This window comes from Megascapheus bottae, chromosome 23, assembly GCF_031878675.1.
Source record: "Megascapheus bottae isolate mThoBot1 chromosome 23, mThoBot2.hap1, whole genome shotgun sequence".
Lineage (NCBI taxonomy): Eukaryota > Metazoa > Chordata > Mammalia > Rodentia > Geomyidae > Megascapheus > Megascapheus bottae.
The window spans coordinates 7,503,026-7,523,707 of NC_143531.1; the positions used below are offsets into that span (position 1 = coordinate 7,503,026).

The 20,682-nt window shown below is 35.6% G+C and overlaps 1 protein-coding gene across 9 annotated transcripts in view; it reads left to right on the forward strand.

Moving 5' to 3' along the window:
- The window catches only part of Camk2d (calcium/calmodulin dependent protein kinase II delta), a 250,729-nt gene that overhangs the window by 201,567 nt on the left and 28,480 nt on the right, over positions 1–20,682 (forward strand). For 3 of the 9 annotated variants that reach the window (XM_090356660.1, XM_090356664.1, XM_090356659.1), the window contains exons 14-17: positions 149–181; positions 3,472–3,531; positions 5,997–6,038; positions 8,298–8,346. In XM_090356660.1, the coding sequence (XP_090212786.1) occupies positions 149–181; positions 3,472–3,531; positions 5,997–6,038; positions 8,298–8,346 (184 nt within the window). The remainder of the gene's footprint in view (positions 1–148; positions 182–3,471; positions 3,532–5,996; positions 6,039–8,297; positions 8,347–20,682) is intronic. The other 6 variants (XM_090356663.1, XM_090356661.1, XM_090356666.1 and 3 more) reach the window with 3 other exon arrangements.

A 20,682-nucleotide genomic window follows, 5' to 3' on the forward strand; every position in this document is an offset into this window, starting at 1 on the left:
ACTACTATCCTTAAAATTATTTTAGAACTATTTTTCTCATAGATCCCCTTTAAGGGAAAAATTATTCTGTAATTCCATATATTGATACTTTAAATTCAACCGGTCATATTTTTTTTTCTTTTCCTTTCTCTTTGACTGGTCAATTCAGAAAAGGAAATCCAGTTCCAGTGTTCAGATGATGGTGAGGATTTCTCTCTCTGCCAGATTTCTCTTCCTGAAAAAAAAAATAAAAATCACATTTAAGAATCAGTCTTATTTATCTAACTTATTGTAAGGGAGAGTCGTTACTAGTTAGTGTTATTCAACTATCCAAACGTAGTAACCCACTTGACATAATGTTGAAGGTTTTTATTTTCTCCTGCCAATGGATTTTTTTTAATGTATGAAGCTATATCCTCATGCACAGGCTGTTAATGGGTTTATTTTCTATAAGAGTACATTCAGATTTTCCTCAAAAACAAAGAGCATGATGTAACAAACATTTACTTAGAAATGAAGAAATATCATAAGATCTTTAAACAATCCTCCCTACTAAAATAGAAGAGACTCTTAGGTCAAATAGACTGTAATACATTAACCCGGAAGTTTGTAAAAAATGTGACAGCAATCGTATAGTAGGTCTGTTCTAGCTAAACACAGTAGAGGAAGTACGAATTAACCTTGACACATAAACTTCAATACTTCATATTTTATCCATACTTTATAAGTGTAATTCAATACATTATTTAAATATCTGATTATATGGGGACAAAAACATGAGATAGGTAGCAGTGTGGGAGAAGTAATGCACCTTCTATCTGGCAAATATAACTGCAATCCCTCTAATTACATAATCCCTTTTAATTACATAAAAGATATTTTTACTTTCTAAAAATGTCTGATTACACTCAGTTGTATATTTTTATCAAGAGAAAAATTTAAAGTTCTCCTTCCATAATATAAAATAATTATATTCATTCATAGGTTTAAAAGGCATAGTTATGGTTAAAACGTTACTTGATAGCTTCTACTTTGAAAGAAAGTTCTTCCAGCTTTTTACTTAATTTTCTAATTATTGTTAAAATAGTTCATATGCCAAAGACCCTCAAAGCATTTCTCACAGTTAAAAAAAAGACCATCAAACTAATTTTACATTAACAACAAAAACAAACAAAAAAGCTCTATGTGCATATGTAAGCAGGATTGAAAGGAATAGAAGACATTTAACTCATATTTTTCAACTCTGATGATAAAGAATACTTTATTGGCATAGAATGACTCATTTGCAAAGGAAAGATTGGAGAATACACTGTGTGTGTGTGTGTGTGAGAGAGAGAGAGAGAGAGAGAGAGAGAGAGAGAGAGAGAGAGAGAGAGAGAGAGAGAGAGAGAGAGAGAGAGAGAGAGAGAGAGAGAGAGAGAGAGAGAGAGAGAGAGAGAGAGAGAGAGAGAGAGAGAGAGAGAGAGAGAGAGAGAGAGAGAGAATCAGAGTAAGTTTGCAAAGGTGAACATTTGGTTATTCTTAGCAAGAAAAACCTAGAAATGAAGGTCTTCCACCTCAAAACAGGGATACAAATATCTCAGATGACTTCCCTTTCATTTGCATCCACTGATAGAAACTAGAGAGCATGTTCAATACAAGTGAACGTGAATCACTTGACAAGAAGCCAGTTCTATTTGTGCCTCCATCCCCTCCATTTTTATCACGACTTTCTACTAACATATGTCCATTGTGATCCCTATGTAACAGATCACATGACCTCTTATCTCTTGCTGGCTGCTCACAAATGTCATGTGAAATCTGTGTACTTTGATTTAAACGAATTTTTTTCTAAAACGATCTGCAAATATAGAATGATGGTTTCACATTTAATAATTCTTCCAGTAAAAAATGTTTTCTCCTGCATGTCACAGAGCACAGCATTGCAGCTTATTAAAATAATACTGCTACCAATTACCCTCTAAATAGTAATGAGCAGAAAAGCAAAAATATGACATATTTACATTTATAATTGTTGCCTTCTATCTTCCTGTCAATGGCTATTTCAAAACTACCTGTAGGCAGGTTAGGCCTGTGTAATCCTAGCTAATCAGAAGGCAGAGATCTGGGGAGATTGGGCTTTGTGGAGCTGTGACTCAAGTACTAGAACACCAGCCCTGAGAGAAAAAGCTAAGGAACATCAATAAGACCTTGAGTTTAATTAAGCTCCGATGCCAGCAATATATACATATATATATATACATATATTTATGTATGTATATAATTAATAATTAAGATAAATTTTAAAACAACTTATAGACATAAACTATATTCATTTCCAAAATACCAAAGTGTAATCACTTGTAAATATTTATTTATTTTATGAAATACGTGTTTCTCTTAAAGTACAGAAGTACATTTCTATTCCTATTAAAATTGTGGGGCACATTGTTTTAGAAAATAATATATAACAATCAAAACCTAGATGATAGTAGTGTAAGAAAATGAATGCCGACTTATATTCGTTTTTGGTAACCATAATGTAATGTGTCCTGCATGAGTTTAAAATAATGTTATTACTTTCTTTTAGTCTTTTATTCTTTAGTTCCTCCAGTCAATAGTTCCCTTAGTTCCAAGTTGCCACTTGTCTGAAAAAAATTTTCCCTGAGTTTTCCTATTTATTGGTCCTTTCACAACATGTTGCCTGTGGTGTGAAAGATTAGTTTGCCTTCTTTAAAGGTAAACGCAATTGTGTTAATGTAAAGGAATGATAGTTACGAAGTGTATTCTTCTACAATAGTAATAACACTTGGAGAATAACCACAGCATTTTCATTTTAAGTATTATAAGAAAGGAAGTAATGTTACCTGAAGCATACAGTGAAGAATTTCATTTTCAGTTCATGATTGAAGATTCATTTTAACAGAGACCCAGACTTTAAAAAAAATAACTATTCTAACACATTTTATCAGAACTCCAAGTTTTTAATTGGATATCTAATTAACAAAGTAATGACAGCTCTCCAGAGATAGATGGTTTGTGTGTAATTTCAGGCTCAAGAATAGAATAGAAAAAAAGACACACACACACACACACACACACACACACACACACACACACACAAAGGAATGTGTTTTTAACAGTTAACAAATGAAAGCTTGGAAATAAAAGCTCTCTAGAAGAGTATGAAATGGCTATAATCACTTCATACTATTAAGTCTTGCTTTGGGTTTCACTGAAGCTCTTCTTTGTCTGTTTGCTGAGACAGCATTGGCAAAGCAGTCACCTGCATTAATTCATCACCATCCTTCCAGGCAGGGTGCTAGCCTGTGTGTGACCTGTGGAGATTAGCTGGGATCCTCATTCTTCCCAATCATCATTGTGTCTGTCACATGCATCCTCGATGGCTCTTTATTATCATGTCTATATCTCCATGTAGACATGCTGCATTTAGAGATGTTGGCTATCAAGGGGTTCAAGGTGTCTCTGTTTCTATTTTCTGCATACCCACAGATAAACAACAAAGCGAACGTGGTAACCAGCCCCAAAGAAAATATCCCTACCCCGGCGCTGGTATACCTGGACTCTTTGTAACCTTTCTTAAGTTCTTGACTGTTTTCTGTTGTTCTCATTTGCTTCCACTATTTTGATACATAAAGACCAAATCTTTTATTCTGTGGTTTTGAAGTTTCTTTTGATGTTTTTTTTGCTAAGATATGAAAAAAATCCTTTCTCTCTCTTTCTTTTCTTTTTGTTAAGATAGCTGTCAAGCTCTGCGTTTCTAACATGAGATTTTCTCATTCCATTGTTGAACATTGTCCTGGTCTCTGTAGTTGAAATGGTTGCATGCTGCATTAGAAATACAGTAGAATGTGCTTTGGTTTCTCTTAGCTCTACCAATGATGATAACTCCACACCAAGTAAATAATGATTTCTTCTGATTATGATACAAACGTTGTCATCAAGGAGAGCTAACAGGATGGTTGCTAGACATCATTAAAAAAAAAACAAGAAACACTAGACCTTATTCAGAATTCCTGTTTGTCTCTTAGCTAAAGACAACATGGCTTTGTAAGGATTCATACTTTGAGATAAAGAGGCACTGGATAATTATTTTTAATATGTGTGTTGCGTTTAGAATGAAATTTTCACTGTTTTGCTTTAATCCAAAAAATGAAATCACTTATCACAGAACTCTGAATTATCAATGGAAACGAATTTTGCCACTTTAATCAATCAATACAATTAACAAATAAATCAAGGCAGGTATTGGTGGCTCATGCCTTATAATCTTAGTTACTCAGGAGATGAGGTCTAAGGATTGTGCTCGAAAGCCATCTTAGACAGAAAAGACCAGTTAAGCACCAAAAAACCCAGAAGTGTCTCTGTGGCTCAAGGGGTAGAATTCTGTCCTTAAACAACAAAAAAGCTAAAGTACATTCCCCAGGCCCTGAGTTTAAAGCCCTAATACCAAATAGTTAAAGATGATACTGTGTTAAATTCCAAAATTTGAATACTGGCATCCAATATTCTGAATTTTATAATACTTTATTTTGGTGTTGGTTTGCTATTTTCAGCATTGATTTTGATTTATTACTATTCCAGCTATTTTTATATTACTCATTTATTTCACTTGAGTTACCTAGCTGTCTTAAAAATATTTAAAGAGAAGACAATGAAGATAGCAGATTATTAGGGCTGAAGGTCTATCTCAGTGGTAGAACAATAGCCTAGCATACATTGGCCAAGGTTTTGATCCCTAGTATCAGAAAAAGAAAAGAAAAGGAAAGGAAAAGGACGTGAAAGAAAAGGGAGAAATCAAGAGAGAGAGAGAGAGAGAGAGAGAGAGAGAGAGAGAGAGAGAGAGAGAGAGAGAGAGAGGAGAATTAAAAAAGAAAGACAAGTTATTTTTCAGTATAAACAATATTGTTCACAGCTCTCACTATGGAGAGAAAAAAAGGAAGTAGTATTTAACGCAAAATGTCCTGATAAGAAAGTACATGTGATGGAAGAGAACTTAGTGGATTACAGTAAGAAAGGATCGAGCTTATCATCGATGAATGAACACTGATTCCTTTGTTAAAGACCCAAAACTTCAACTATTTAATATTGTTCTTAGAAGTAGTGCTAAGGCTCAAGTGGTAGAGTGATAGCCTTGAACTGAAGAGCTCAGGGATAGCACCCAGGCTCAGAGTTCAAGCCCCACTACCAACTACACACACACACACACACACACACACACACACACACACACACTATATATATATATATTTTTTTCTTCCCACTATATAATTTGTTTTCTGATAGAAAAATTCATGAGGAAACAGGTCTTTACAGCCAAATATTCTCTGTATAAACCCCATGAAGCAGACATTTTAGATAGGAGTTAGCATAAGCTTTAACAGCAATGTGGTTCTAAGTACCGATGACATGACTAGTTCTAAAACCACCTAATGAATCCTTTAAAATCATTCTTAGAATTTCTCATGGGCTTTTGAAAGGTAGTCTTAAGCACAACTTTTTAATATATAGTCCAAGGTTCCTAGATTTTTCCAAGGGTATTCAGCTATGTGCTACTTATGATGCCTTAAGCAATTCCCAAAGCAACCCAGCTCCTTGGCAAGGAAAGGAATTCATCTCCAAGAGCTTTTATCTAAGGCGCTCTTGGATAGTTTTCTAGGGATAGACATTAACAGGTCTTTCAATAAAGACAAAAAGAAAGCTCTATGTGGTATGGGACTCGGTGAAACAGTGAATGCCTCTTTAGGTCTCCAGACTTCAAAGCCTAGTTGGTGTTCTGAAGAGGAATAAGGTCTTCTGCATGCTGCTTCTGGGTACAGAGGTGCCCTATCTCCTGAGCTTAGCGGGGAAGTCTTTGATCAAAGATCTTGTCAGCTGCAGCCTCTGACAGCAGTGGACATGGCTTTAGCTCTTGTCGGTATTTAGTGTTGTCAGTAGGCTCTCTCTGTTTCTGTCCCTCAGACTGGTGAGGACGTACTTACCAATGCGAATGTTTTTCTATTTTTGTTCTCACTCAGGAACCCCAAACTACTGTAATCCACAACCCTGATGGAAACAAGGTATTCAGAAAGCACCACCATCATCTAGTTCAACAACATTGTGCATCTCATCAAATATGCAATGCAAAATTAATTCATGAGCCAAACATAGAAAATCTTTACTCTGTTTTTCCCTTCCTTCCATACTTTTAAAAAAATTTTGCATCTAATTGACCTAGAACTACACACAGGCGTCTTGCAAAGAAAAACAAAATGAAATGTCAGCTTGAAAGACAAGTCAATGATGCCTTGGCTAAAAAAGAAAACCCAGGTTTTCTTTTTCAGGTTGAACATTGAAAAAGTCTTTGTGTTGAAATGACTGCATATCTTAAGTAATGCCATGTGTACTGCATGAAATTTTGGAATTTGGTGCTATCATTCCTTGTCTTCAAACATATCACCTTTGGTTCATAGGTTTTTCTCTACTTTTTATGTTGTTTTTTTGCGTTGATTCTATTCCATTGTCATAGTGTTTGCGAAGTTTTGTCTTTCGATTCCTTCTTTTGATCGTGTTGCTCTTGTTTGGCATGAATTTAAAGAGAATCAGAATTTACTTCTCATGAAGTGTGTTTATTGTAGAGGTATATGCATTTCTGTAACATTTAAGTACTTTTTTTTGCCAAATAAAGACTAATGTGTTCTACTTGTTGTAAATGATTTGTACAGCGTGGTAACAAAATAACACCACATGCAAACATGTCTCTAGAGGAGGAAAGGAGACATTTTCTAGAAATATTCCATGTTTCCAGTATTCCTTGATATACACTATTACATTTCTTTAAGGGGAGGAAAAACTATATATCATCGATCTTTTCTCAAACATTAAATACAGTCATGAGACCTAACTTTCCTTACTCTCATCTATGATGTCAAAGACTTTGCAGACACATTTAGTGGATCAATATGAAAACCACTAAAGTCAAGGCTCATGCAAATGTTGTGTTTGAGACTAGGATGTAGTTTGTAGTTATGGTACTGGAAATGTCCCTGGAAGACTCGAGATTTTCAGGGTCATCTGATATAGAAGAACAAAAAAAATTAGCATTAGCAAATGAACGACCAGCAGCTTGAATGTGCACTCGTCATTCTTGCTGTCATTTGTAAGACTGGTTGCATGTATTTCTTGCTTAGTATGAACTGGTTTAGTTTTTACATGCATGGGTTGACCTTCATTTAAGCCTGAATGCTCCGTCACATTAAGAAACGCATGAAGATTTTTCTTTGGTTTTGTGTGTATGGAGACTCTGGATATATTTCTCATTAATTTATCCCTTTGGTTTTATATTGCATATGAAATGCATATAAATTGATTACTTTTCAAATATCAAATTTATAAAAGAACATTCTGTGGGATTCACATCACTTTCCAAAGCCTGGTTTTCATCACTAAACACACAGCCCTTGATTGGAAATTGGTTTACAATTAGTTTTAGCTCTAGTCTTTAATCATTCCAAGTAGAAAATGATGTCTTTCTTATAAGTATTGCAGGTTCTTTGTTAGGGGATATTTTATTCATTCATTTTTAATGAAAAAATTATCAAGTCACTTTAAGCAACCTCTAATAATGACAGTTATTATGTGCTTTTCAGTGCCTATTTATCTACAATATAACTTGTAGCTTTATAAAGGAAGAGCTTTATTTTTTTTTTCTTATTCCAGGAACAGCTTTCTATCAGTGCAAGCCAGTTTCTAGTTTATAGAAGAATGGAAAACTCCTAACTGACCTTGAAACTAAATTATTTATTATATTTCCATTGAACTCATGACAAACATTTCAGCCCATCTCAGCATAATGCCTTTAACTTCTTCATCAAATTCTTTCATGCAGTGAGACATTTTCTCTCCTTACAAAGGAAGTACACAAATAGACTGCAACTAGAGTGCCTGACATAGTACCTCAAATAAAAGTACTACTTGTTAGTGGCTTAGTTCATTCACCTAATGAATTTAATTTCTCATAAACACACACACACATATATATATATAGTGTAATTCCCGAAAAAAGCTGCATATTTCTACTGCTTCTAGAAATCACCCAGTTTTAAACTGCCTTAGACATTAAGCAGCCAGAGTGCTCCCTCTTTGAAATGTTTGCAGCATTTGATGTTTTATTTCTGTTGAAAAACCACTTAACGTACTTTGTCCATTTGCATGTCAGCATCTGCACACCGCCTGCTGGAGAATTTTTGCATGATACGTATACATCACTAGGCATTTTTTAATGTCAAACTTATACTGTTTATTATTGTAACTTAAGAAATGTATCATCTTCTCTACAGGAATCAACTGAAAGCTCAAACACAACCATTGAGGATGAAGATGTGAAAGGTATGAATGAAATGAGAAATCCGAAATTCAGAGCTCCGTGTTTAACAGAGTGTTTTTAAAGTTTAAAATAAACAATAAGTTTAGAGAGGAGCCTTAATCTAAAACAAAATGATAATTTTTAGTAAGGAATAAAATGTCCGTTTTCTGTTTTTCCTATCATATACATTTTTAAAATCACAGGTAATATAGCACATGGTTGTAATCACTATGAGTAATGATGACAGTGGCATAAATAATAACAATCTAAATACATGTATATGAAAAAACATACATGTATTAGGTATCTCCATGAATCTTGTTTAGAAAGCAGTTTATGTCCAGGAGTTTGGCCTAGTGGTAGACTGCTTGCCTAGCATGCATAAAGACCCAGGTTCAATTCCTTGGTACCATATACGTGGCTCAAGTGGTAGAGCACTAGCCTTAAGGAATGCCCCAGGACAGTGCTCAAGCTCTAAGTTCAGTCCCCTGGACTGGCAAAAAAAAAAAAAGCAGTTTATATTTATATTCAGAGAGAATAGCATTGAAATAGCATTTAACCTTTTCATTGTCTCACGTAGGCACCAGTGGAGTTTTGTATATACATGGCAACCTTTATCATAGGTTTTATGTACTAACATATTTTCTTAACCTCTAATCATTTTGGTTACAGAGTTTTCCTTTTTTTTAAATCTCTCAATATGTGCTCAACACCTCTGAAGAAATATATTTAACACACATTTGCTGTTAGCAACTTTCTTTTGTCCAGTCACTTTTTAAAAGTGCCCATTTAGTCAAGCAATGGTGACACATTACTGTAATCGTAGCTACTCAGGAGACTGAGATCTGAGAATTGAGGTTGGAAGAGACAGCCCAAGCAGGAAGTCCATGAAACTTATCTCTAATTAATTGCCTAAGACCAGGAAGTGGAGGTATGGCTCAAGTGGTAGTTAAAAGTTAAAGAACAGTGTCCAGGTCCTAAGTTCAAGCTCCAGTACTGGTGCCAAAGAAAGAGAATAAAGAGAGAAGGAAAGAGAGGGGGCATGGGGGGAGGGAGGAAGGGAGGAAAGAAAGGAGGGATGGAGGAAGGAAGCAAGACAGGAAGGAAGGAAGGAAGGAAGGAAGGAAGGAAGGAAGGAAGGAAGGAAGGAAGGAAGGAAGGAAGGAAGGAAGACAGGAAGGAAGGAAAGAAGGAAGGAAGGAAAGAAGGAAGGAAGGAAGGAAGGAAGGAAGGAAGGAAGGAAGGAAGGAAGGAAGGAAAATATATTTGGCTTTAGCTGCTTTCGCAGTGTTGTATTCTTGTTTTTGTCATTCAGTTTACAAAACTTGTATAATCCACTTGGCTGAAAAAATAATAACAATGATGATATTTAAAAAAGAATTATTGTAAGAAAAGAATTTTTAAGAGTAAAGATTTTGATCCAATAATTAACTTTACCTTATCTGGAAAGCTAATGTACCTAGTAATGACACCAGCAGCTGTAGATATATAGGTAGTATTAATAACGTACAAACTTAAAAAGTTGTATTCATGTAATAGACTAAAGAATCACGATATTCTCAGCCCAAGGAGATATACAGGCAATTTAGGAAGTGAAAGTGGCACTATAAGCTGCCAAGCACCTCTGCTGACTTCTTCTCTTTTGGCTGACTAGAACAGCAGGTGTGATTCAAGTATGCTCTATTTATATTACAGAGTGCTGACCTAACTCTGCTTTAAGTAGTCAGTCATTATTTTTACAGTGCAAAGGTAAATGGCTGTGTCAAGGATTTTATTTAGTAAGTCTATTTCTCTCACTCTTGCCCCTGAGCTAAAATTTGAAATGAAGTAATTTTATGAATCACTGATGCCAGTCACATTAGATAAAGAGATTATTTTTCAAAACCAAATAAACAGATGTTCCATTTAGCTTTTCCAATGATCCCAGAAGCACCTTTTCTGTTTGCTTTTCAGATTCATTTGCTCTTTCAACTAAGTAGAATGTTCTCTATGATTTTTTCATCTTCCCCCTTGATCCATAGTTTTGAAATGACTAAATGACTTGAGAGTACTGAAACCTCATTGTATGTGCAGATCATCCAGCTAGGTATATTATTTCTACCTTTCTGAAAATGAGGAGGGCTTTACCTACTGACCTTTCTCACCTGAATTTGACTCTTCAGTTATTAAACATTGGTTCAATATCATTGTAAATAATTTATGTAAGTACGAAGAAATCCTTCAGCCAAACATGCTGACACACACTTGCAATGCCAGCAATTGGGAGGCTGAGAAAGTAAGATTTTGAGTTTGAAGTTAGCCTGAGCTACATTTCAAGTCCCTATACAAAAAGGGGATGAGAATCCTGCACAGTAGTTCACAGCTATAATCCAGGCTACTGGGATGGGAAGGTGAAGATAGGGTGAGTTTTATTGCCCAGGTAAATGATTTGGGCATCCAATCTTACCCAGTAATATTTTTTAAGTGGGTGATCCCAACCACATGAGAAACATTTGTAAATAGAGGCATAGCAGTCCAAGTTGCCTGAAGCTTTATCTGAAAAATAAGAGCAAAAGGACTTAGGATTTGACTCAATGAACAGATAACCACCTGTCTAGTAAGCTCAGGGTCATAAGTTCAAACTTTATGCCTACCCCAAACAGATCAAACAGAAAGCCTTAAAGGGTTCACAAATGAAAGCAGTATTTGTTTTTATAGTTATACTGAGTGTACATGCCTTATATTCAGCATGATATCAAAATAAAAATAAATACCTATTTGGTGATTGAGATCAAGTTTTAGGGATTTTTAAAAAGTTTTCCCTTTGGCCTACTAAATTATTTGTTTCTATTTTGCTTTACAACCATGCAATGTTCACACAATCAATAAATATAGCACAATAGTCCTTATTCACTATACAACCCAGTCTTTTGGTATTTGAATGATACCAGAACTGTTTAAGACTAAAAGGTACTTTGAAAGATCACCTAGGCAGGACATTATTCTGATTGTAAAGCAAGTGAATGAATGAATGAATGAATGAATGAAGCAATCTTAAATGAATGTAATACGTTTGTTGTATTGATAATAGATATGATTGTGTAGGTAGCTATCCACACATGAAGCCCAGGCCTTAAGAAACACCCTAACAGCTTTCTCTCCTCTGACCATGTATGCTTCTCTTCACTTATGATTTATCATTCTAGTTAGCATAATAAGAAGTGTGCTCATTGTCTGTCTCTGTTAGGTCCCAAATGTAACTATCTGTGTGAGTGTGTGTGTGTGTGTGTGTGTGTGTGTGTGTGTGTGTGTGTGTGTGTGTGTGCCTGTCTATCTATGTACTTATGAGATGGTCAAAAAGATTAATTTATAACCGGATCAAGACTATCTTCTGTTCAAGACTATACCTAGAAATTCTAGAATATATCTAGAAATTCTAGCATATCTAGAAATTTCCTTCCTTCCTTCCATACATGCAGTGTTAGATGTCATTCTTTCTATGTACACTTTGGTTTCAGGATGAAACACTACCCTTTGCAATACGATCTTAAAGGCATGTGCCCATAGCTTATTACTAGGGCCAGTCTCCTGGTCTCCGCACTCCTGCTGGCTCTCACAGGCAGAATCTGAGACTAGCACCTAAACTTGCATTGTTTCGGTTTGTTACTTGGGCCTTTGGAACCAGGATGTCATAATAGCTTCTCAGTTCTCTCCACTGTAAAGAGCGTGGGTATGAGTCACTCACACCATAACCATCTCCAAAGAAGAAATAAAATGAGTAACAGATTCTTTAGCAGTCATGCTAAGGAACTTTTCTTGTTAATACCTTTTGTTTTCAAAAAGCATCTAGAGTTTGTTCTTCAAAAGCAGTGTGTTCACTTCCTAGTATTGGCCTTTTGTCTATTTGTACAACTTTAAATAAAGCAAATGTTATTTCTAGTGTTGTGTCAGTAAACTCAGTAGCAAATTACTGGAGAGAGATTATGAGTTTGTAAACCAAAAGAAGTCACAACAAAGCATAGTTACTCTACTTATTTATTTATTTAGTTATTTAATTTATTTAATTATTATTAAACATTGGGTGCTGTCCCTGAGCATTTTTGCTCAAGGATAGCACTCTACCACTTTGAGCCACAGCTCCACTTCCACTTATCTGATGGTTAATTAGGGATAAGCATCTCTCATACTTTCCTTGACTGGCTTCAAACCACAACTCTTAGAATCTCAACTTTCTTAAGTAGCTAGGATTTATAGACAGTAATCCATCAGTACCTGGCAATTCTATATATTTTAATGAAGAAATGTTCTCCAACTAGAACTTGTATTTTCACAAAATAAAGTTTCTAGGCCGAAAAGAATATTGAAATAGCCCTTTGCATTTCAAATGCCTGTCTAGTAAAACATTCCATTTCGTTAATTGCAGGTGTCATGGAACAGTGGTCATCCTTAGCCTTTCATTAATAGAGAACCGCTCTCGCTGTGCCTTTGGGCACAGGTGTGAGTGAACCTAACCGAAGTCAATAATATTTAGTCCTTGCCACACTGTATGAATGTGAAGATTGTCCTTTGGTTTGTGGCAGTAGCCACGGGTTTGCAGGCCCTGTCATTGTATGTCACAAGGCCTATCCACGTCCTAACCCCACCCAGCACCATTACTCAGAGTGAGCCGCTTCTTCCTGATGAACCTTTCAGTCCATCTGTGACTCTTTCTCAGCATGCCAGATGTGTGCAACACCTGTCGAAGTCCGGCTCCTGTGTGTCCTTGTCATCTCTGTTGCTCATCCTGCTTGCTGCATCTCACTTCAGCTCGTCCCTCAGCAGCTACTTGGATGTTTTGCTACATTTCATTCTCCTAACAGGCTAGAATCTGTCTCAAAGCCAGTACTGCTTGCTACAAAAAACTGAAATCTTTAGCAATGAATTTGAGGGAGAGCAGGTCCAGTCTTATATAATCTAGTTCTGTTTCCTAAAGAGGTGGTGAAGAAGCTGTATTGGATGTTCGCAAATGGCTCAACTAAGGACAAAGAGGTTGATACCTTTATCAGTGGAATGGGATCCTGGCATTTCATGATAACTGAATGCCAGGATCTGAACCAATCTACAGAATCTGTTGACGAATACACTTTCTGTGTTCACCTTTCTGTAAATTTCTGTATCTGTGGATGACAGTGATGACCACCTACTCAGATACGTCTATTCTTTTCCTTTCTTTTTGTTCCTGATCCTAGGGCTTGAACTCGGGACCTGAGCATTGTCCCTGAGCCTTAGTGTTCAAATTTTGTGGTCTACCCCTTAAGCCACCAATCCACTGCTGAGGTTTTTTGTTTGTTTGTTTGTTTTTATTTTTGCTTTTAAGGGTTTAATTGGAAATAAGAGTCTCATGGACTTTCCTTCTCAGGTTGGCTTTGAACTATGATCCTCAGAGCTCAGCCTCCTGAGTAGCTAAAATTACAAATGTGAGCCACCAGCTAGATTCATCTGTTCTTTAGCTCTGTGTATCAGTGACAATCTTCTGTGTAGAATTTCCTGAGGCAGACGGTCAAATGATGTCCAGCTTCCTCTCCTCTGCGTGCCGCTTGCCATGGAAGACTTGTTCAATGTGAATTTCTCTCTTTCAGAAATATGCAAATCAAAAAAACCTGTTGGATATTTTATAAGAACTTTTGATAATGGGATGATTCTATGAGGTTAAAAATGTCTTTGAGAACCGGTCGTGTGTTCTATAATAACAATTCAGTTTTCTAAATACAAATTTGAGTTAAAATCACTTATAATGAAAATTTCTGGTTTGTACATATAGATGTACCTAATCTTTCTAATTTTTTTTTTTGCCAGCTCTGGGCTTGAACTCAGGGCCTGAGCACTGTCCTTGGACCTTCTCAAGGCTAGAGCTCTACCACTTGAGCCTCAGCACAACTTCTGCCTTTTTTCTATGCATGTTGTGCTAAGCAAGCACTCTACCACTAGGTCAAACTCCAGGCCCAAAACTTTTCAATTTTAAAATGAGGATCGGAAACTTATAAGACTGTCTCTGTAATTCTACTCTACCACAAATGTACAATTGTTTCATTTTCTTTCCTTTTTATTCACATTCCTTCTATTTTATCTCTGCCTTCACTCTGACTTTCTCCTTTCTTGTTGCCTGTGTCAGTCTTGTATCTTGAATTTCTCAGTGATAGCCACAGATTTACGTAGCCCACTAACAAAATACAGAGTCCATAATCTTGGTGTCCTAGTTTAATACAAGTTCCAAGCTCAAAACCAAATTTAAAACTAACAAACCAGAACATGCAACTGTTCTTTTGTATCATTAGGAATACAGACACACTCTCCATCTTAATAAATTTTGTAGCTCAGAGGTTCTATAAATAGCTTTTCTTGCAAGTTCATGAAACTATGTAATGAGTTTTAGAAATAGATATGGCAAAAATGAAGTAACATCATTTTGTGAATTAGTGCATAACTTCTAGAAGTATGTGTGAGTGGCTTTAATATCCAAGGTTTTACATCCAGAATCATCTGCAGATGAAATATATTAGTAGAGAAAACATACTTGATGAATGTAACTGCAACCCCTCTGTACATCTCCTGGACAATAAAATTGAAGAAAAACAAAAGGAAGAAACGAAAGAAAAGAAAAAACAGAACTTACACTGAAAATGCACAGCTCATTTTATTATTCCCTAAACTTAACAGTACCATTGTTTACATCATGTCAGGTGTCAGAAATAATCTAAATGGAGCTGAGTTCACACCTGTGATACTAGCTGCTTAGGAGGCTGAGGTATGAGGATCAAGGATCAAAGCCAGCCCAGGCACAAAAGGACCTGAGACTCTTATCTCCAGTTAACATCTAGAAAACAGGAAGTGGGGCTTGGCTTCAGGATAGGGTGGTAGCCTTGATCTGAAGAGCTCAGAGACAGCTCCCAGGCCTAGTTTGAGCCTCATGACCCACAAGAAAAATAAAATAATCTAGATGGTCATTCAAAGTGTACAGTAGGACATATATTTGCAAAAATAATGACCTTCTTTACAAGGATCGTGTATGTTCATGGGTTTTGATTATCTGCAGGGCTCTTTGAACCAATTCCAATGGCTATGGAACCATTTCTAAACTTAAATCTAAAATATGAGATCTAGGCTTAACTTTGAATTCATTTTAATAATCAAGTTGTTTAAAATTCTGACATTTGTTATTGATATACATTATTTCATGTGTGAATTTAAAACAGACATAATCAGATTCACCATGTATACCATCAAAATTTTCACCAGTTGGAAAAAAATCTAACTGATAATGCAGTATATAGACCGGAGAGAATTTTCTTCATTTTGCTCTTCTATTTTTTCTCATCCAATTTAAAACTTGCCCAGTTTGATAAGCTGCTAAATGTAAAGCTATGTGTAAATTTAAAAGATATTTAACTACTATGACTTTTTTATAATTTCAGATTTAAATTGTATCACCTTCTTCTTTTGTTACTCATGAAAAATATAAAATATCAGTAGTGACTTCACTGGATTTTAAAATCTACACCTCCGTCTAGCTCCATTTTTTGTCTACTTTACTTTGAGCAACCTGCATGCAGTTCAGATATTGAAATCAACAAAATAGGCTTCTACAAACTAAAATAGACTGCTATGAGATTTTATTATTATGTGTGTACAATTATACATTCTAAAATTACGTATAAAACTGGGTCAGAGTGAAGAGGTGACATTGTCCCGAAAGAAGTGTACTTACCTGACTTATAAAACTGTAATCCCTCTGTATATTACCTTTGTAATACCAATAAAAAATAATATTAATGGTAATGACAAACTAGATAAGATAATCATATAATAATAGGTTTTCCAAGTTTAAAAAATGAATAAAAAGGGCCAGGAGTGTAGCCTCGTGATAAGGGTACTTGCCTAGCATGCATGAGCCCTGGGTTCAATTCCTCAGTACCACATACCCAGAAAAAGCCAGAAGTGGCACTGTGGATCATGTGGCAGAGTGCTTGCCTTGAGCAACAAGTGACAAGGACAGTGCCTAAGCCCTGAGTTCAAGCCCCAGGAATGGCAAAAAAAAAAAAAAAAAACCTTAAAGAATAAACATCTGCAGATTTATAGAAATTATTACAATTGGAAATAAATGATGTCTACTAACCTATCTATCCAAAATGTTAGCTATAGTGTTACTGGACAATAGAATAGATTCAACACATGTCAGTACAAATTATTAGGGGAGGTATTTCATATTCCTCATGTAACTAGTATACAGAAGAATTGTTATCATACCTAAAGTTACTACTTGACCTCATTCATTTCTGTATAGAAGTTAAATCCTAATTCTTACTGTTTTATTAACTGTGACTTTTAAGTCGTTCTTAAACTATTTATTAGAATAAAGACAATTACTATGATCTTTTCTGAGTTTGTATTGTTTTCTACTAATAAGCATATCTAGAAATTCTGTGGAATTTTATGTATATTGTGATAGTGAAATACTCTTAATATTTTTGCTGTGAATTTTTAAGTATGATTCCTTTTATATATTCAGAAGTAAGATCTAAACTTATCAAAGAAATTAATATTACTCCTGTGAAATTTTAATATTCTGTCTTTACCAGTCATCCTCTTATAGACCAGTACATTAAGTGAAGAAGATAGTAGGAAAGAGAAGGCGAGAAGATACCAGTAAATGATAGAACTCAATAAAAGAGACCATGAAATTGTTTGTTAATGAAATAAACATTGTTTTGATCTGGAACAGCAATATTTTGGTGGCTGTATTTAGTGCACCAAATATTTTGTGAACACTGATGCATTCCTTGATATCCTAGAACTCGAACAAATAAGTAAATAAATCACATGAAGACATAATTATCATCATGCTGTAAACAAATCCAGGAAATTTTAGACTTATTTAACCCATGTAATTCTCAGAAAAAATATTTGACTCTATTTATTTAAAATAAAGATTGAAAACCTTGTGTGTGCTAGTGTAGAGTAGGTTGAAATTTAAAAGGCTTAGCTTTTTCCTTGAGGAATTCTTAGTCTAATAGGTCCTCTCTTAATGAAGTTATATGTGCCAGTGAAATTTCCACAGCTGTATTTCATTCAATGTTTCATTCCATGTTCAAGGTTAACTTTCAGCCCGGCACTGGTGGATTACATTTGTAATACTAGATACTGAAGAGATCAAGGTCAGAAGCAAACATGAGCAGAAAGGTCCTATGACACTTACAATCAACTGAGAGTTTGGCTTTTTTTCTATGTATTTGGTACAAAGGAATCGAACCCGAGTCTTTGTGCATGCTAGGCAAGCACTCTTCCACTAGGCCAAACTCCCACCCTCTCCCTTGGGTTTTTGCTCACATCTGGCACTCTATCTCTTGTGCCACCCCTCCAGTATGAATTTTTGCCAATTATTTTGGAGATGGAGTCTCTTAGACTTTTCTGACAGGATGGTTTCAGTACTCAGCTACTTCATAGTGACATAACTTCATACGCATTTGTTCCGCTTCTGTGTTATCTGCTCATAGTGGATTCTCAGTACGATAGTTAGAGTAATCATTGGAAAATATATCAGCTAATTTCTTGCTCCTGCTTTGGGTTGTCCAGTGTTTTGCCAAAGCCAGTAGAATCTGCTAAAACCACCCTCTACCTCATACATCAGGCTTCAGTTCTTTTCCTTAAATAAGAATGGTTTTGCCTGCATGCCTTTGCACTGGTTATTTCCTGCCTGACATGTCCTGATACTGATTTCAGGTGACATACTGTCTCTTCTAATTTAATATCTTTCCAAAGGTAAATTTTACAAAAGGGTAAGATTTAATCTCTTCCTTTACAAACATTCCTATTGTAAAATTGCACCTCCTTTCAAAATCCAGCACTCATTTCTCTTTTTTTTCATTCTGCTTTGCTTTTTCTTTTAGTATTTTACTATTTTCTAAAACATAGCATAGAATGGGCTTATTTTGGTTATCACCTCTTTTCCTGCTAATGAAATGTAAGTTTCTTCTGGAGGAAGGTTTATTTTTGTTTTGTTCAAATGTATATCCATAAAATATAGAGTAGTATTGGGTAGTGCTAGGAGTAAAAGTGTTTAATACAAGAAGAAAGCAGCTATATATCAGTCATGCTGTTGTTCTAATAGCTACTAAAACACTCAGAATTCACAGGTCATACCACAAGTTTTTTTTTATTCAGCCCTAGCCACAAAAGAGGCTGGGTCGACCCCTCTGGCAAAATGCCTGTTTAGCATGCCTGAGAATCTGAGTTCAATCTACATTCTCAAGTATTTCACCAGCTCTTCAATAGCTTCTTTCCCATTTGATGCAGTGTGCTTTGGGGAATAGGCTAGATTTGAATCGCAGCCCAGATTTGCTTAATAGGTATAATCTGATTCTTACGCAAATCAGTGGAAGTCACATGCACAGTGGGGATCATGTGTCAGTACAAAAGGCAATTTATGGTGATTCCAACAGTAATTATAGTTCATAGAGCCTGCTCACAATGGGCAAAGGAATTGCCCTATGCCCAGTAGAGCCCTGGAGTTTGGCTGTCAGGAAAAGCAGCCATTTCTGTCTGCTCTTCCCTTGAGCTAGTGATCGGAGCAGAATTTACTGAGTGGCCATCAGTCTGGATGGGTTTTGTGCTACTGATTAGTGATCTCCACTATTTATTTTAGGAAATGGGAGAAAAAAATCAGTACCTACATCCAGCCACGTATTCACATTCATACATAAAATTGGCACTGGCCCTCTAAAACAAAGCACATTCAATTTTATATTAAAATAAATATGTTTTTTAAAATAAAAATTTATTGAAGTAACATTTTTCTTTAACATTATTAATTTGAAACACCCAGATTAATTTAATGCACCTTGGACGCTCATAATAACATAATACCACAACAGGTGCTAATCAGTCTGTGAATTAGTTAAGTTAGTTTGATTTGAATGCCTAAAGTTTTGAGTTCAGGGTCATTTGTTTTTCTTTAATTACCTCTAAGAGAAAGACTCAAAAGTCTTCTCTCATTTAACCTTTTCTTTTTACACCGAGCGATTTCTTCAAGAGAAACATTCACTGCTATATCTTAGTTATCATTGTTAGGACTTTTAAAAAAAGAAGAAAGAAAAAGAATTGATTGTGATTTTTGATAAAGGTAATATGCACATTTTTAAAGCATACACATTTTAAAATGCTTTTTTGGGGGGGTTAGTTGAAGGACTTGAACTCTGGGCCTCAGTGCTGTCTCTGAACGCTTTAGCTCAAGGCTATTGCCCTACTCCTTCAACCACAGAACCACTTCTGGTTTTCTGGTGGTTAATTGGAGATGAGTCTCATGTTCATTAGTGCCTGGGCTGTTTTTGAACTGCCATCCTCAGATCTCAGCCTCCTGAGTAATTAGTATTACAGGAATGGGCCACCGTGCCCAGCTTTAAAATGCCTTGAAAGACTTTGTAAGCCACCCTTTCAAAGGCTGCAGTGATTCAGTTCAGTATTGTTCAAAGAGACACTGACCAGATAGAAGTTAGCATATTAAATGTACATAACCTATTATTTGTTTTAGAAATTACTTTATACATAATCATTGACTTCTACATTAACAGCATTGCATTTAGTTATGTGGAAAAACACAGATGGCGAATGTTAAGGGGAGAACTTTGGATTTTAGGAGTTGAGGCACCAAATATATACTGCGTATGATTTTCAAATTTACAAAGTAGAAGCCAGGAGCTGGTGACCCATGCCTATACTCTTAGCCAGTCAAAAAGCTAAGATCTGAGGATTGCAGTTTGAAGACAACCCAAGCAGGGAAGTCTGTGGGGTGCTTACCTGCAATTAAAAACAAAACAAAACTATGCTTCCCTCAAAAGAAGTCAGAAATGGAGCTATAGTTCAAGTGGTAAAAGGGCTAGTCTTGAGCAATAGGAGCTCAGGGACAGCGCCCTATCTTTTAATTCAAGCTGTAGGATGCCACCATCCTCCATATCAGTTGAACTAGAAAATGTTTTCAATTGAGGAAAATAACATGTTGAGATAATATCTGTTTTAAGGAGAGAATTTTTCTCTGTACCGAGCCTACTTAGAATTAGAGCCTTCTAATCAACTATTGAATCACATTATTCAATCTTAAATATATTCCAGAATAATAAAGAGAAATACCTCTGGAAAGATTAATGGTCTATAATAAACATGGAGTCTTGGAAAATACAATGATTTTTTAGAGGTGTTTTCACCAATATAGAAATAGAGTGAGCATTACATATTTAAATCCAACTGAAACTCTTTGTGCATAACCTTCATAAGAAGTGCTTATGAAAGAACCTACTAATGTTCTTTAAATATAGGAAGACTTTATAAAACTCCAATATAGTGCTTACCTA